This window comes from Phyllostomus discolor, chromosome 2, assembly GCF_004126475.2.
Source record: "Phyllostomus discolor isolate MPI-MPIP mPhyDis1 chromosome 2, mPhyDis1.pri.v3, whole genome shotgun sequence".
Classification (NCBI taxonomy): Eukaryota; Metazoa; Chordata; class Mammalia; order Chiroptera; family Phyllostomidae; genus Phyllostomus; species Phyllostomus discolor.
In genome coordinates this window covers 108,579,286-108,598,296 of record NC_040904.2, presented here as the reverse complement: position 1 = coordinate 108,598,296, position 19,011 = coordinate 108,579,286, and the positions used below count along the sequence as shown (strand labels likewise).

General features: G+C 36.6%; 1 protein-coding gene across 1 annotated transcript in view; it reads left to right on the top strand.

Annotated features, from left to right (window-relative positions):
• The window catches only part of XRN1 (5'-3' exoribonuclease 1), a 158,772-nt gene extending 144,111 nt beyond the window's left edge, over nucleotides 1–14,661 (top strand). Inside the window, exons 38-42 of the mRNA XM_028504430.2 lie at nucleotides 2,930–3,111; nucleotides 4,692–4,805; nucleotides 4,899–5,001; nucleotides 9,339–9,499; nucleotides 9,962–14,661. Of these exons, the coding sequence (XP_028360231.1) occupies nucleotides 2,930–3,111; nucleotides 4,692–4,805; nucleotides 4,899–5,001; nucleotides 9,339–9,499; nucleotides 9,962–10,264 (863 nt within the window). The 3' untranslated portion in view covers nucleotides 10,265–14,661. The remainder of the gene's footprint in view (nucleotides 1–2,929; nucleotides 3,112–4,691; nucleotides 4,806–4,898; nucleotides 5,002–9,338; nucleotides 9,500–9,961) is intronic.
• The last annotated feature ends 4,350 nt before the right edge of the window (nucleotides 14,662–19,011 follow it).

Sequence of the window (19,011 nt, the reverse complement as noted above, 5' to 3'; positions counted from 1 at the left end):
TGATTTTTGCATATATTGTACCAACCTTCATCCTTGGAATAAATCCCAGTTTACCATGGTGTATGATCTTTATAAGATATTGCCGGTTCCGCTTTGCTAATATTTTGTTGAGGACTTGAGCATCTGTATTCATCAGGGATAATTGTTCTATACTTTTCTTTCTTTTTAGTGTCTTTATTTGGTTTTGGAATTAAGATAATGGCAACCCTGTAAAAAGGCTAGGAAATCTTCCATCCTCTTGACTTTTTTGGAATAGTTTGAGAAGGAGAGGTGTTCTTTGAATGTTTGGTAAAATTTGCCTGTGGTACCATCTGTTCCAGGACTTTTGTTTGCTGGAAGTTTTTTGATTACTGCTTTAATTTCATTGATTGTAATCTGTCTATTCAGGTTTTCTGATTCTTCCTGATCTGTGTTGGAAGACTGTATGTTTCTAGGATTTATCCATTTTGCCCAGGTTGTCCCAATTTGGTGGCATATAGTTGTTCATAGTATTTTCTTACAGTCCTTTGTATTTCTGTGATGTCAGTTTTTACTTCTCTTCATTTCTGATTTTATTTGTTTGGGTCCTCTCTTTTTTTTTCTTGATAAGTCTGGGTAAAGGTTTTTCAATCTTGTTTATCTTTTCAAAGAACCAGCTCGTGGTTCCACTGATCTTTTATATTGTTCTTTTAGTCTCTGTGTCATTTCTATCTGCCTCAATCTTTATTATTTCCTTCCTTCTACTCACTCTAGGCTTTCTTACTCTTTTTCTAGTTCTTTTAGGTGTATGCGTAGATTCTTGTAGGTTTTTCTTAACTTATTGAGATAGGCCTGTTATGCTATGAACTTCATTCTCAGTCCTGCTTTCACTGTGTCCCAAAGATTTTGGGTTGTTTTTTGTTCAGTTTATTTGTTTCCGGGTAATTTTTTATGTTATTCTTGTTCTCAATTGATTACTTATTCATTTTTTAATAACATGCTATTTAGCCTCCATGTATTTGATTGTATTTCAGTTTTAATTGTAGTTGATTTCTAGTTTCATGCCATTGAAATCTGAGAAGATGCTTGATATGATTTTAATGTTTTTGAATTTAAGACTTATTTTGTGACCTAACATGTGGTCTGTCTTTGAGAATGTTTTATTTGCACTTGAGAAGAATGTATATCCTGCTATTTTAGGATAACATGTTCTGTAAATATCAATTAAAGCTATCTGATTGAGTGTGTCATTTAAGGTCAGTGTGTCCTTGTTGGCTTTTTGTCTATAAGATCTGTCCATTGATGACAGTGGGGTGTTAAAATCCCCTACTATGATTGTATTGCTGTCGATCTGTCCCTTAAAATCCTACTGTTATTTTTTAAAGACTGTTATTGAAAGTAACACATAAGAATTTAATTTTCATGTTTTTGTCATTTATATATTAACTCTGTAACCAGTATATATATATATATGTATGTATATAGTTCCTAAATGTCTTCTTGTGAACACTTAAATTGTCCTATTACAGATACTCATTCTGTAGATCCCAAACCTGGAAAGGTTTTCACATTCTAGCTTTTTTTCCCCAGTAATTTAAAAATGACTATGTAACTTAAATATATCACTTGACTTTTCTGAACTTCTTTTTTCCTGTTTACAAACTGAAAATAAAATTTCAGGTGACTGTTGTGGTAATTATATGACATCTATAAAACCATTAAAACTAGGTCTGACACATTGTAGTGCCAAAAATTAATATTAGCATTATGTTAAAATAATTTGACCAACATAAAAATGAAAGAACTATAAAATCAATTTAAAATAATTAATGGAGGCAGACACCTGAAATCTGTGAAACCTATAGCACAACATTTGGCACATAGCTGGATTTCAGTGGCTATCCATCATTGCCCCGTGCCTCTGTAGGGCCCCTGTACTTTAGTATTTTGTCTATGTCATTGTCTGCAAAAGGCTACCTGGAAGAATCAATAATGTAAAAGTAGATGGGGACAGAAGTTTTTCAGAGAGGTAAAAAACATTTTGAAGTAAGCAGATCTGTTTATTAAGGAGCAAAATATGGAACAAAATTGAAGCCTTCCTTCATTTATACTACAGTGAATATTGGGATAAATAATTAACTAAAAATTTCAATAACTATTAGGAAATTAATTATCATAGTGACAGACATGCTCTTGAAATAGGACAAAATAAAAACTTAAAAACAAAATTAGATAGAGATGGTTCTACAGTCAAAAACAAATAACTTTTACTTTATTTTAGTGTAGTGAAAAAAAATCATACACCTTAGAGTCAAAAGCTTAGAATCCAGCCCATGTTGCAGAACTGATGAGATCTGTGACTCCGGGCAGGCCACTTAACCGTTTCTTAGTTAAGAGGCTTAGAATCATTTTTTAAGGGGGTATGTTCTTATTCTATTAGTGAGTTAATTGATCATGAAAAATGTGAACTTTAAGAACTTTTAAATAATTTTCTATATGAAAGCACTTCAACGACTTAATTTCAGAAAAAAATTTAAGAAGCTTCATTTGAAGCAACAAAAGCGTTCATTTATTGTGTCTCAGAACGTAAGATGAAATTTTGAGAGGACTGAAGCCAGAGTGACCTCAAGAGAGCCATTTGCTTATTTAAATTTTGCCTGTAACATAACTATGTAATCATTAATCTCTCAAGAAGTTCATTTTTGTCTATCAGCTACTTACTGTTTTTTAAATTTTTTATTTTAATTATGTATCATTAATCAATTTCAATCACCTAAAAAAAGTCATTATTGAATTTTTACTAATTTTAGGCAGTACTAAATAATTCTTATATTTGCTTCTTGGGAGAGATTCCTCTTTTCACTTTTTTTGAGCAAAACAAATTTTTGCTTTTATTTTATGAAACCCTGTAATAATTACATCGTTTGAGATATCATTTAATATGGGTATGTCCTGTTCTCTTTTTCGGCAGCATCTTATGTAAACAAGCCTCACAGTGCTAGTGAGTACCACCATGTTCGGTCTGTAGACAATGTGTGTTGGCCTGCTTCTAGCCAGATTCCTCCTATGTCCACACCTGTAACTGAACTTTCTAGAATTTGTTCCCTTGTTGGAATGCCACAACCAGATTTCTCCTTTCTTAGAACACCACAGGTATAGTATACTACTGTTTCATTTATAGAAGTTCTTTAACACTAAGCTTAAGTAAATTGATGAAAATCTTTGTCTAGGAGTCTAATGGGGCTGACTTTTTTTACTTTATCAGCAGTATATACATATACTTGTCACTCTGGCTGTTCCATTTATGCAGAACCAGAGCCCCCAGGGAGTCTGGCAGAGGGACCTAGGCAGCAGGGAGCTTGGCCAGATTCTTTAAATGGTAGAGCTAGGGATTTTGGTCTCAAGCATCTTGGTTCACACTTTCTGATCTTAGAATCTCCCTGAATTTGGGAGGAACCCCGAAGTACTTATGTTTACTTGTTATATCTATTTAGTGTATTAGAAATTAAAACTAAAATAAATATTTGTTTATTTAAAAATAATTTTTCCAAAAAAATTAGTATGAGGCCTTGCTTTACATTTTTGCACATTTTTTCCATGTCTAGCTTAAGAGAAGCTAGATTTTCATACCTCCTTTTACTATCAATCTCTTGTGATATGTTTTTTTGGTTGAAATATATGAAGAAAACCTGGCCTTACACAGTAGGTAGTTGAAACAGGGAGATAAATTTTATAGTCTTTTTATATAATTGAGGATATTCTTTGATACTACAGTAAAACATTGTTTCTTAAAAATTTCTTGTAATATAGAATCTGAAACTATATCAGTGAAGTTTCTGTCCTCCATATACTTGTGGAAAATGAGAGTGAAAGGGCAAATAGCGTCTTAATACTATGGTGAAAATACTTGTGACCTCAAGGATCTCTAAAGGGTCTCAGGGAGCCTCAGGGTCCCCAGACTGCACCTGGAGGACCACTAGCCACAAGAAAGATTGTTTTATTCTTTTTTACATGTAAGTTCTTAGTACATTCTTGCCTAAAACAGAAAGCAGGATTAAACTCTGCTACCTTTTGAAAAAGGAGATTTTTTTAAAAGAATTCTTTTTTTTAAAGGGAAACAAGTGTAATGTAAAGAGTTATAATTTAAATGTGAATATAAAACCAGTACCTCTGAGTCTTTTAGATTTTGGCAATTAATTCATATTAGTGCAATATTGCCTCTTTGGAAGATTATGTAATGGCAGGGGTCAGCAAATTTTTTCTGTAAAGGTCCAAAGAGTAAGTGTAGCCTTTGAAGGCCATGTGCTCTTTATCACAACCACTCAACTCTGCAGTTACAGTATGAAAACAACCACAGATGATACATTAAAGAATGGTCTCAGCTGTGTTCCAATAAAACCTTGTTTACAAAAGCAAGTAGAAGTCCTAGTTTCCCAACCCTTGGTATAAAGAAAACAGTTTTTCTGACTTTCATTTGCATTAGGATGCTTGATCCTTCAACTAGCTTAGAAAGCATTTTATTTTGTAAACACTGGAACATAAGGCAACAATTTGAAAGTTTTTGCATGCTAACCCAAAACTTAAATAGTCCTCTTTTGAATTCTTGAATTTTTATTTTTATTTTTTACAGGATGTCAGATGAAGTTACTCTATTTGTTTAGACTAAGCTTTGTGGGAGGAAGTCGGCTTCTTAGACAGATAGCTTCATAGACATTCACATTCTCTCTTTTCAGACAATGACAGTTTGCCAGGTAAAGTTATCTAATGGCTTACTGGTACATGGGCCACAGTGCCATTCTGAAAATGAAGCCAAGGAAAAAGCTGCACTTTTTGCTTTACAACAGTTGGTGAGAACTGTTCATGATCTTCTCTAATACATTTTTAATTAATTCCTATAGATGTCTTTGTTGCACTGTCATAACTTTTAAATACTTCCGTAGGGCTCTTTAGGAGTGAGTTTCCCTTTGCCTCCACCAATATTTGCAAATTATGCTCCTGCTGTACCACCTGGAACCATTCCTCCAGTTTTCCCCCAACCTACTGGTAAGATATTTTGCTTTTCTAAACATTTGTTATTAAGTTACTATTTTTAGGAAGTTCTTTTAAGATGCATCAATTTGAATAAACAAAAAAATTTAGGTGTTTAGGGAATGTAATAAGGCATTGTGAGATGTTAGTCTGAAACCAGAGCCTACAGATTCACCTAGCAACATCATTGTCCTCCTCCAGCTTCTAGTGTGGCTAAAATAGGGCGGCACTCTGTTCTGGGTAGCCCCATAGTCCGTAGTAGCTGCCAACAGATGAATTTGGGTTTAAGTTAGACATTGAAAACAAAGATGGGGAGGCCTTCCTGTGTGGCTCAGTTGGAGCTTCCTCCCATAAACCAAAAGGCTGGCAGTTGGATTCCTGGTCAGGGCACATGCCTAGATTGTGAGTTCTATCCTTGGTCAGGTGCATGTGGGGGTGGGGATCTGATGAATGTTTCTCCCTCACATCAATGTTTTTCTCTCTCCCTTCCCCGTTCTCTAAAAGCAATAAAAAATGTCCATGGGTGAGGATTGAAAAAAAACACAGGCTGGGAGAAAATAGGTGAAGGGGATAAAAACGGGTCAGGCTTTGAAGCTGTGGTTGTGAAACACGCTGTCCTTGGTGACGACAGAAATGAAGAGTTGAAGGGGTTTTTAAGCTTACTGGTGTGTTTCTTTATATTCTCTCCTCATTGTCTGCCTCCTTCAAATGCAGTGCCTTGAGTTACCAAGCAGGTAGCTCCATGCTTCCTGTGGCCATTTAGTGATTTCCTCATGTAACTGCTTTGGGACTCCACTTTCTTATTTATGCTAGATGCATGTAGGATCTGTTTAAGACTAACATTTTGTAATTTAATGATTCTAAATCTCAAGTTCATTAAACATTTTTTTATCCTCACTTGAGGGTATATTTATTGATTTTACAGAGAGAGGAAAAGAGGGAGAGAGGGGGAGAGAAACATTGATATGAAAGAGAAACCTCTATCAGTTGCCTCCCATACACCCCGAACTGGGGATCAAGCCCGCAGCCTAGGCACGTGCCCTGACTGGGGATTCAACATGTGATCATCCAATTTATGGGATGATACTCCAACCCACTGAGCTACCTGGTCAGGGCTAAACATTTCTTTTCTCACCCATTTGTTTTCCTAATGACAATTGGCTTCTTCATATCCTAATCATTATCATTTTAAAGCCAGTAACTTCTTTATTTCAAGTTCAGAAAATTACTTTTTTGAGTCTGCTATTTTCTAGGTATTATTCCAGTTCTACATATCTGATCCTCACTATAAACATTATAGAGATTAATAATGCTGAATAAACAAGTTATCTCTAAAATCTTTTTGCCTAAACTCCATTAAACTAAAACACAGACTATTTTTAAAGCATAACCTAGAAGGACAAAGAGATGAGAGAAGAAATATCAGCAAATTAGAGATTTGAAAAGAGTTTGTAATGAGAAAAGCAGTTGAAGAGGTAGTAACCAATTTAGCGTAGCAGGGTTAAGCTCTTGGGCTGGCCAAAAAGTTCATTTGGTTTTTTTTGTAAGATGGTTCTGGTAGCCCTTAGTTGCCTTTAACTTTATTCAGAACAGTTTTGTTAGATTGTATTGTGACAGCTGTCATATCAGCGTGCCTTTAAAAAAAACTTAACCCAAAATGGTAAACTTTTGTGTGGCTATTTTAATATTGAAGATTGAAGAAAACAAGCAACTTTTTTGACATATTATACTTTATTATTTCAAGAAAGGTGAAGATGCCACTGAATAGCAAAAAAAGATTTGTGCATTGTATGGAGAAGGTGCTGTGACTGATTGAATGTGTCAGAGCAGTTTGTGAAGTTTCTTGGTACTGTTGACATTTTTGCCAAATAATTCTTTGCTGTGGGGCTATCTTATGCATTAGAAGATGTTTAGCAGCACCCTGGCTTCTTCCCACTAAAAGCCAATAGCATAAGATAGCTGACATACTCAAAAGATCCAAATCAATAATCTTATTGGGCAAAATGAAAAATCAGTCTTTTATTTTATAGAAAAAACTATGGACTTTTTGGCCAACTCAATACAAACTGAAGTGTCTGTAGAAGAGGATACAAATGAGCTGATGAGTAGATTGTCTCTCACAATTCCCATGAGATTCAGAGCTTGGACGTTGTCAGAAGTGCCAGAGCTTCCCATGAAGCCCGGGCTTAGAAGAGTGGGGTGGGTTCAGAGTCTGTAGAGTGACGGGACCCCCCTCTCCAGATCCCACCCCCACACAGCCATGCAGTTAGGCAAAAGACTGGAGGTATGTTCTCCAGAGGGCTCCCTAGATATGGAAATACCAGCACAGAGTAAAAAAGGAAATGCCAGGCTGAAAACGGAGCATAAGGTAAGTTTTGTTTTTCCCATCCTTTTTTTCTGACTGTAGCCAGCCATAGCCCAGGGAGAAAGTTAGTTGGGGAATGGTTCTTTGGAGAAATTCATTGAACTCCAAAGAAAAGACCTCCTGACTTCTGGAGGGTATCCCAGCCAAAAGCCTGGCTCATACCCAATCATCCTGAAGGGGAGCTCTCAAGTCCTCTAGCCTGCCCCCTCCTCACACAGACACTGCTTCTGATCACTGCTTTAGTGTCTTGCTCTTTCAGATGAATAGATACTAAGACTGTGAGAGATCCTGAAAATTCTAGGAAAAGAAAATAGCTAAAATTAAAAGAGAATCCAAAACAAAGAGAAATGAAAGTGACCTGGAAACAGTGATAATGTAGGAAATAAGACATCAAAGACAGTTATTGTGAATATTCTTAGTGAAATAAAACAGTGTTGCATCCTAAAAATAAGAACAAGAAGGTATAAAAAAAAAGCATAATTGGAGAACAAGAATAAAAATGTTGAGTTGAATTTTAAAAATTCAGTAGATAAAGCCCAAGCAAAGCCATGGAAATCTCAGGAAGAAGAACAAAATGTAGAAAGAAGGGCGGTTTAGAGGGACAGTGCATGGATCCAACACCCATCTCATTGGAGTTCCAGATAGAGAGACCAGAGATCATGGGAAGGAGGACAAGTATCAGAGAAATAGATACGAAAACTTCCTGGACTAAAGGACATGCATCACTAAATTGAAAGGGCCACCAAATGCTTAGTACAATAAATGAAAAGAGATACAGGTTGCCTTGAAACTAGGAGTACAGGTAATAAAGAGATAACCTAAAGAGGTCAGAGAGGAGGGGGAAATACACATAAAAGATCAAGAATCAGAATGGTATTTTGCTGTCAAAGCTAGAAACCAGGTGAGGATTGAATATCTCCAAATCCTGAGGCAGAGTTAGTTTCATCTGGTTTTTCTGTATAGCTAAAAAAACTATGAATCTTCTTTACTTTGTGACTACTACCAAAGTTGCTTATATGTGTTATCAAGACCTAATTTTCTAAGTCTGTGTAGTTTTCCTCACTGGAATTTGCACATTTATAATCCATTACAGTAAAATATATTTCAATTCTCCTAATCCAAAATTTCTTAAATAGCTAAATTTTACATAATTAAATTATACTATCTTACATTTCTAGCGACCTTTCTCTCTCTCTGAAAAGAAGGTTTGAACACAGCTCATGTGGTTTTCATCGGCAATGTGCTGTTTAATACAGTAGTGCCCAAATGCTGCACTGGTACTGACTGCATGATCATCTGTGGAGCTTGTTAGCAGTACAGATTGTGGGCCCGGGTGGCAATGGTTTGTTAGGGCTGATGCTTTGCCCAGGAATCTGTACTTGATCACCTCCCCAGGTGATAGAATATACAGCCTTAAATCGGGGTTGGAAACTCCTGGTTCAGTGTGCTTTTAATAAGAAACAAGATACAAATTTTTTAAAATCCTTGAATTGAAAATATTAGAATAGTGAAAAGAAAGATTCTACACATCATGAAAATGATCACATTTGAAGACTTAAGCTTTTTTGGGTTTTTGTAGGCTGGGAATACTATGAAAGCAACTTGGCATTGAGGGCAGTTGAGATCCTTAAGATTTCTTTCTTTGTGCCCTGCCTTTTCTCCCCCAAGGGACAATTTCAATGACCCTTTCATGATTTTTTAAAGTAATGTTACAAGTATTCCAAAAACTCTTATCAGTATGTATTATTCTCTGGGCCATCATAGGCCAGAGAGCATAATGATAAGCTGACTTCTGTAAAATTGTTCATAATCCTAAGAGGGGCTTCTGAGGCTGAATATTGTAAGCCAGATTTATCGTAAGTTAAGTGTATGCCTCTTTGCCAAAGCTAAAAAAAAGCCAAGAATGGTAGCACAAGGAGGTCTTCAATTTCAGGGATTTGATGAGACCATTTTACTAAAAAAAGAAATTTTCAATGATTTTTAACAGCTAATATAATGCCTTCATCATCTCATCTCTTTGGCTCCATGCCGTGGGGACCATCAGTGCCGGTTTCTGGAAAGCCCTTTCATCACACTCCACATGCCCGGCCGGGGCCCATGGCTGGGGCCGTAGTGGGTGGTGTGCACAGTCAGTTCATACCTCTGCAGGTAAGGCATAGAGATAGAATTATTAGGTTTTTAATGCTCAAAGACTATTGATACAAATTTGTTTCTTCAAGAATTACTTAGTACCAACTAGAAGTTGGTACCAGTACAGGTCTGGATGCTGAGATTTTATGTTATGACCAGTGGTGAGCCGATGGTGCGTCTGACCTGGTCCCTGCACTCTTTTGAGTTTATGTTCTAATAATTGCAGCAAGTAATGATAGCCTTTTCTAGCACAAACTGATTTAAAATCAGGAATGTGATTTTTTTATATTTAAGGGATGAAGAATTTCTAAATATTTTATTCATAACTACATTTCTCTAATTTCTGAAGTCTGGAAACATAACTGGAAGTTACAAGTCAGCGGAGATCAACAAATATTAGTAGTGTGATTTATGGTATTTTCTGACTAGTTTTTCTTTTTAGCCTATATTGTTAATTGATGATGCTTTTATTCCTTGAAGGTTACAAAAAAAAGGGTTGCAAACAAAAAGAACTTTGAGAATAAGGAGGCCCACAGTCCTGAAGCCACCCCACTTCAGACTAGCCAGCCAGGGTCTTCCAGTGTCACCAAGGTGATTCCACAGGAGAGTTCATCAGCTTCTTTCAAGTCCTCTCAGATGACTCAGCCTGCTCCTTCCTTTCAAGTGGAAGCTGCCTCTCAAAGTCGTGGTGTGTGTCACCATAAGTCAGCACCAAGCTCTTCTTCAAGAAGAAAATCAAGAAAACTGGCTGTCAATTTTGGCATTTCTAAACCTTCTGAATGAATTTGGTACTTGGAATTAAATTAATTTCTTTCCCTTCCACCCACCTTTTTATAAATCCATATCTGTGTCTCATAAAAAATTAGAACGTGCTATTATTTTAAAATAATGTTTCAATTGAAAATTTTTAAGTTGTCAGGCACTTTTCATGATGTTTAAAAGACTATCAAATTGTGCATCTTAAATACGTGTGTTTTGCTTTACATTAATTATACCTCAATAAAGCTATTTTTAAAAAGACTAAATTAAATCTTGTATTAAAATAATACTAGTGGATTAAGCATTAAGGTGTACCACTCTATTGGCCTCATCATTTGAAGCATTCTGAAGTATGAATTAGACATCATATTGCAATAATAATAAACATTTTTACACTATCATTGAGGGATAATTAAATGGAGCATGGAAATTGGGCCTCAAGTATAATTTACTGAATTTGGATTTGATTTTTCTTTTTAATGATGTAACAGAATTGTCAGGAGAATGTCTGTAAGAAGTATTTTCATTTATGTCCTGTCGTCTCTAAGGGTCCTTTAGACCTGCTTTGAAGTAATCACATTTGTGCTCGTGCCACTAGTTTTGCTTGGTTCTAAATTTTGTACCAAAGCAGTTTAAGAATACTGATCAGAGTATTTCATTTAATTACTTAGAACTATAATAGCAATCTAGATTTAAGCAACTAATTACAATTATTTTTAGACTATTCAAGGACTAGCATTGGTAATTTCTAATAAAATTAAGTTTCAAAATTTACAGGGTACAGTGATTACAAATTAATATTCTAATAGAATAAAGTAGAAAATACTAATCATGTTAATTAAAATAAATTGCATTATTATTTTGTAGAGCTGACAAACATCTGTAAGAGCTCTCCATCGTTGGTCCATGTGTAGTGAGTGCTTCCTGGGGCTGATGAAATACAAATTTTTTTTAAAAATCCAGGGTGTGCTATATCTTATAAGCACAATCACTTTGTGATGTACGTTATTTACATGACAAATGCCTCTCATTCTATTTCCATATTTTTAGCTTTATACTGGACTGTTCGGTGACTCTGGCATTTTGTCTTTGCATGTCATGTGTGGGTGTGTATTTTTCAAGCTGTGGCTCTTGAAATTATTTTAGAATCTTTGAAAATTTATCAGTGGTACCAGGACCTGAATTTGTGTGTGTGTGTGTGTGTGTGTGTGTGTGTATGTGTGTGTATATATACATATATATACATATATATACATATATATCCTTCAGCTTTTGTGATGTGCTTATATTTTTAAGGAAATAAGTTATACTTTTTAAAAAGTTGGATATCACAATTTTTATATGGAGCTGGTCCTTATATCTGATTACATTTAGCTCATTGGGAACTCTGCCAGGAGTCTTAGACTAGTGTGTTTAAAAATGCTGGTGTCGAAATAATTGGATGCCTTTAACTGATGATTTCAGAGTTTCTTTAGATGTTAATAGGATGTCTGTATATTAGCAGTGCCTTTAGTGTGAGAGAGAAATGTTCATTATCTGTCATTTGTTGTAGTCATGCAAGTTCTGTGACATTTCCTGTTTCCTGTATTCACGTGTTCATCAGTTTCCAGCAGTTCCTTGTTGCGAATGTTTCTTTATCTCTAGTGGGATCTTGAGTAATAAGGCTCAGGTAATTCTCAGTGTTCATCCTTATTGCCTCACAAACTCTATTTGTTTTAAAAGGAAAAATCTATTATGAGAATATAACACAAAAAGTTAAATTGTGACAGTAATGTTCTGCATAATGTATGTAAGATTTTTACCTTTATGTAACTGTACAAACTCCCAACAGTCAAGAATTGCCTCACTCATCACTTCTGTGGGACCACTTTATGAACTGTGTGCAGCCCACATTTTTTCTTAGATCACAGAGGAAGGGACACACGCACCTGAAAACTCCAAGAAAAAGTTCAGTAAGCACAGAGCCACTTCACCCACAGGGTTAGTTCCCCATATTTGAACAGAGCAAGCTATACTATGTGGATAGACAGTAAAAGTGTTTTCTTTTTGTTCCTCCTTTTCTTTTTTAAAAAAACATATTATTTTAAAGGTCGAGATTCAAGAGAGATTAAAATAGAAGAGAGCTCTGTCACAGCTAGGTAGTGGTCAGGCATTTGTCTGTATTCTTTGCCCCTTGCAGACTTATCCTAAATGTGGGCCTGAAATCCACAGGAGATGTGCCCTCCCTGTGGGACAGAGGCTGTTTTTCCCTCATGATGATCTCGAGGAGACTGGATCCATTGACACTTTGGGAAAAACTTACAACTTTTCTTTTTTGGATGGGACAGATTCATCCACCCCAAAGTTTAAATATATGTCTGTTCAACTGTTGAACCTGCTGTGGATTTTCTGTGAGACTGGTGGGCGATGTGTAGGGCACAGAAGAGCGGAGTCCCCAGGTTACATCATGTTTCCACGTAACTAGAGTAGCTCAGTTTAAATGTCCTTGTTCAGTAACTTTTTTCTTTTTTAGCTCTGAGTTTTGAAGATCTATCCTTTCAGTTTCATTGTTTCTTTTCACGTTTCCTATATTATCTGCTTATTGTCAGTTTTATAATGACAGGTAGAATATGTTAATTGATTTAAACGTCATGTAGACCAAAGTCTTGTAGACTCAATGTCATGTAGACCAAACATCTGAGACTCATTTGCATGAAAAATTAATTTTACCTCTGTGTGTTCCTTGGTTTCAATTTAAGACTTTTTTTTTTTTTTAGAACTAAAAAGATAAAGAGATCTTTTTTTCCACTATTGGGGAAGGGATGAAAAAGTCAATGCAGGTTTTTTGTTATTTCCTTTCCTCTGATCAGGTATTTGCTTTGGTTTTCCAAACTTATCTAGATTCTTGTTTTTAAGAGGAGGAAGTAGAGAGAAGGCAGCTGGAAGAGGGAAACCAATTAAATAAGACATATCCAGTCACTGCATTTTCAGGTTATAACATATCTTTGTAGCTCAAGGTAATAGATAAACCTCAGGGTCTGTTCCATTCACTCATTTTTAAATCATCTATTTGTATCGGTAAACCTTGCTTTTCCTTAGTGATTGTCTAATTTTCACCTAAAGAGAGAACTGTCCAGCTCTCCTCTGTATTCTACCATGCTTCATGTCAGTGTTCAGAGCAATTTTTAAAACAACTGTATACATTAGCATCCCAGCATTTTGAGCTCACTGTATTTATTAGTACCATCTTGCTTTCAAATTGTGTTTTTACTGTAGAGGAGAATTAATTTATTTGAGGGAAATGACACTGGTAGGCATTCTCTACCTTTAAAAATAAAAGAATCACCAAAATTCCCTTATCATTTTTCTAGAGATAGTGACAGTACTCAAGACTGGCAGTGTTCATGTGTGTCTGGTAAGCTTTGTCAGTGAAACCATCTTTTTGGCGGGAGCTTTCTTCCTTAGTCGGGATAAAGCTTAAAATTGTAGAAGGGAGCATCGTGAAGTCTGAGATCTGGTTCACATTTCTCTCCAGCCCCCCACAGTGTTGAAACAGCCAGCCGACAGGCCCAGGCCGGCAGGCGGGTGGAAGTGTCACTGTTGCATGCGGAGTTAACAGCTTGGACATCACAGTCCTTGTAGAGAAAGAGAAAACATGTATAAAATAGTTTTAGTGGTTAAGAATATCAGCAATCCAGAACTAATTTTGTGTGTGTTTGTGTGTTGTGTCAGTGAACCAGCAGCAACGGCTTGCTTGCTCAGTCAGTGCACTCAGCCATCTCAAGTGCAATTTGTGATGGAGACTTTGGTTTCCAATAGATAAAGTTTTATATAAACTTGTAAAAATTAATTTTTTCAACAGTACACCCATGACTTGATTATTTCAGCAATTGGTATACTGTTAATTTGTCCTTGCCGGATAAGTTTCTGTAGATGTTTTAGTAATTTGAAGCCAATTTCTTGTACCATTTCTAATGAATAATAGGCATAAGGATTTGGTTCACAGTATATGAGTGTGCTGTATCATCAAAGTGTTCAATATTTTGTTCATTTAAACAATATAAATAAGTATAATTCATAAAATGTATCTTAATTACTTTCTTTTCTCACATAACTATTTTATAAGTAACTAGAATTTTTCATTAGATCTTATACAGAGCAGTATTTTATTAAAAATTCAAAAGGGAAGATTTTGTGCTCATTTTGTAGCTTTTTTTTAAATATCTTTACATTATCTGTAATTAAAGTGTTTTAAACTTTCATTGGAATGGACTTTGAATTCATTTTTGTGTTGTTACGTTGTTCATTTGTAGATTTATAGCATGAAGTTAGCCTCAAAATGTCGTGTCAAGGATTTTAAAATATAAGAATCACTGAAAGAGTTTAAATGTTATACATGTTAAATGCTATATGAATTTTAATTAAACACTTGAGAATGATTTCATAAGCTGTTTGTTCTCGTATGTTTGCCTTAATATCAAAAGAAAAAACATTCTGCTAGTCACTTAAATCCATATCCTCTTATGCCTGTATTTTGAATCTATGTCATTTAGTGCAAACTAGCCAGCATGGTTAGTAGAAAAAGTCTGAATTATAGATTCAGATAGCCACGGTTCTGATCCTAGCTCTACCTCTTACTAGTTGTAAGTAGGTCATTATCATATCAACATGAGCAAGTTATATAAGGTCTTAGTCCCAGTTTCTTTGTCTCCTGAAGAAAGAAAACATTCCTTGTGTTAATATGTACTGTGCACTAGGTGCATAGTAGGTGTATTACAAATGTTAGTAAATGAGGATTTTCATATGTATATGCAGATCTATTACCTGGGACTCGAACACAGAATCCTCTGGATGGTACCAAATATCTCTATATGCTTTCTCCACTGAGTTAGCCTCCAGTATCCACTTCATACGGAGTTCCTGTGCTTCTGTTGGGCATCTGGGAGGCTCTTCTCTTTTTGTTCTTCCTTTTTCCTGTCATGATCCCCTCTATCTTTTCTACCATGCAGGGGAAGGGTCTTGCAGAGTCTCATAGGAAGGGGCTTTAATTGCTACTCATAAGACTGGGGAATTTACAAGAGTAACATCTTGCTAATATTGGCCATGTCTCACAGTACAACTGATGCATAACATGGTGTTTGGCCACCTTGATCCAGCAGAGGGGTGTGGTCTGGGATGACCTTTTCTGCTTCACTCCCCAGACTGCCAGCTCCCCACACTGAGATGCTCAGTAACCACCCTCTCTGCCCTGATCTATAGTATCATTGGGCTGCCTTAATCTTGGTGTAATATTTTGACTTGAGAATCAAAACTAAAAATCCATTCAAGCTAATTGGAGAAAGGGAAAGCTGTAAGAACATGGGGCAATCTCGGAAACCAATGCAGGACATACAACGAGGCTTCTAAGAAACAGAACCTTGGTCACGATGTTACCTTCCAATTCACTGTCTCCCCTCCATGGAGCCATGGGGTCTTTGGGTCTGTGACTACGTAGGTTAGGTCTTTACTCACTCAGCTGTAGTATGTGGGTTGGTAAGGAAATGCTAACTTCTCAGAGGCAGACTCTTAAACAGTAACCATATCCTGGACCCACATTCAGTCCTTATAGGTTTTTACATAAAAGACGGCCTAATGGAACCAGAGCTCACTGTCATCATTGCTTGCAAACCTCTCATAAAAAAAGTAATTCCAGTTAAACTTTACCTTGGAAAATAGTTGCCTATAGAATTATCCAGTGCTTTAATGGAGTCACTGGTTCACAATTGTAGGAGTTGTAACCATGTTTCACTGAGTTCCTAAATACAGGATCAATAGATAATGTGTATCTGCTGGTTATTAAGTGCTTATTAAGAGTTTAATATCCCAGTCCAGTGTCCTCAGTGGTTTATGTTGATAATATCCTCTAACCCTATCATGTATGCAGATTTCACCAGAGCAGACGTCAGAGGGATCCAAATCCTATACTCTTAACTACTTTGCTATAGGTTTTAGGTTTTATTATCTAGTTTTACATCAACACTGTGTAGTTTTATTATTAATATATTCTTTTACTCCATTTGCTATTTATTGCTATCTTTTAAGGGCATAGCACAAACATACAGGTTACAAATATGAATAAGACCTAGTCTTGCTATTCATAAAGTCTAGTAGAAGCGGAAACCACCAGGTGCAGTTCCAGCATACCCAGCATACAGGAAAGGGGTACCTCACAGGTGGGGAGGTGTCAGGGTCTCTTCTGGAGGAGCTGAGACTTAAAAGGATCCAAGTAGAGGAGACTGATCAGAGCTGAATTATTTACAGTGCTGATTAAGAGGTCAGAGGTAAAATACAGGCAACAGTAAGCTACTGATCATAACACTGCAGACCATGGAAGTTTAAACTTCATCCTAAAGGCTTAGTCAAACCTCTTTTGTTTAGATGTAACAAAGTCACAATCAAATTAGCTCAAGAAAATAAAAGAAGGGTAGGGTTAGAAGGATGATCATAACAGATACAGGAAAGTCACCCAGAGCCCAAGAGGAGGAGCACAGCTGGGTCTCAAAGGGGCCTCCACCTCTCAGGAACACACATACCCACCTCTCTAGTCTTATCTCTGCCTTTCAGTTTAACACTCATATCTTCCGTGTTCCAATTGTACATCGCTTCAGTTCCAGGGTCCAGCCTGCGACTAGGGTTTCTTCACCTCATCTCCAAACAGGATATGTCCACCTCCACTTAGGCAAGTAAGATCAGCTGATACAAACATGGCTGCTGTGTCCCATTCATTGTGGAGTGGAGTTCTTTAGAGCAGGAAGTTTAGGATGTGAAGACATCCCCCAAATACTCCTCTAATAAAAGCTATTGCATGGTTTTCAGAAGGCAGTTATTTGCTTTCAGAATGAGAACTGGGGATTGTGGAGACTAGATTAGATGGACAAGAAGAAGTTTTAGTGATTCAAGTAAGAATAATGCAACTGCACTGACTATTAATGGCTCATACATTGTTCAATGTGTTGGATATCAAAGTGAAAAGAAATGTGGAGTCAAAGTTTCCAGGATCGCCTCTTAAGCTGGCACATTAATATTTTATCAGAGACCCTCACTGGTGGATAGCAATTCATGCTATATTTGGTCAGGGGCCCCAAGCCTTCCTGAGATTTACGTTTTCCTGTCTGTGACCCGCTAAGTCTTTTTATTATCTAAGAAATAAAAGTTATTCTCAAGAACTTTCTCAGCCTGATGACTCTTCCTCGAATATCAAACAAATACTGCCTTAGGCAACCATATTCATGGATCATCAGCAGCATAAACAATTCCTACCAAGAATGCATCACCTTATTCGAGTCAGAGCTGTCCTCAACCACAACATCTCGAATGGCACTGGCGCTCTCTGCTTCTTCCAGTAGAACACCATGTTCTACAGAAGACAACAGGGCACAAACTGATGGAGAAATCCATCACACGATGGCCAAGGCTGGGAGTTTTCTCCACTAACATTAGTTATAGGGCTTTGCAATTTATATTGCTCACAGGCAAAAATCACATCATTAATTGTGTCTCCATGGATTCTGCACTGAAGTTTTGTGCTGAAGACTCAGTACTAGTAACAGTTACTATGTACAGGCTACCTACTAGGCACAAGTCACTTAATTTTTTCAAATATATTTTATTGATTATGCTATTATAGTTGTCCAATTCCCCCCCCTTTATTTCCCTCTACCCTGCACACCCCCTTCCATCCACATTCCCCCCACCTTTAGTTCATGTCCATGGGTCATACATACAAGTCCTCTGGCTTCTCCATTTCCTATACTATTCTTAACCTTCCCCTATTTTGTACCTACCATTTATGCTTATTTCCTGTACCTTCCCCCTCTCATTGATAACCCTCTGTGTGACTTCCATTTCTGATTCTGTTCCTCTTCTAGTATATGCTTAGTTTTTCTTTTTGTTTTTTAGGTTAAAGTGTTGATAGTTGTGAGTTTGTTGTCATTTTACTGTTCATAGTTTTGATCTCCTTTTTCTTAGATAAGTCCCTTTAACATTTCATGTAATAAGGTCTTAGTGATGATGAACTCCTTTAACTTGACCTTATCTGGGAAGCACTTTATCTGCCCTTCCATTCTAAATGATACCTTTACTGGATAGAGTAATCTTGGATGTAGATCCTTGCCTTTCATGACTGCAAATACTTCTTCCCAGCCCCTTTTTGCCTGCAAGGTTTCTTTGGAGAAATCACCTGACAGTCTTATGTGAACTCCTTTGCAAGTAATTGTCTCCTTTTCTCTTGCTGCTTTTAAGATCCTCTCCTTCTCTTTCATCTTGAGTAATATAATTATGATATGCCTTGGTGTGTTCCTCCTTGGGCCCAACTTCTTTGGGATTCTCTGAGTTTCCTGGACTTCCTGGAAGTCTATTTTCTTTGCCAGATTGGGGGAGTTCTCCTTTATTATTTGTTCAAATAAGTTTTCAATTTCTTGCTCTTCCTCTTCTCCTTCTGGCACCCCTATGATTTGGGTGTTGGAACATTTAAAGATGTCCTGAGGTTCCTAAGCCTCTCCTCATTTTTTTGAATTCTTGTTTCTTCATTCTGTTCTGGCTGAATGTTTATTTCTTCCTTCTCCAAATCACTGGTTTGAGTCCCAGTTTCCTTCACTTCACTGTTGGTTCCCTGTACATTTTCCTTTATTTTGCTTAGCACAGCCTTCATTTTTTCATCTAATTTTCAATCATATTCAACCAATTCTGTGAGCATCCTGATTACCAGTGTTTCGAACTGTGCATCTGATAGGTTGGCTATCACTTCGTTACTT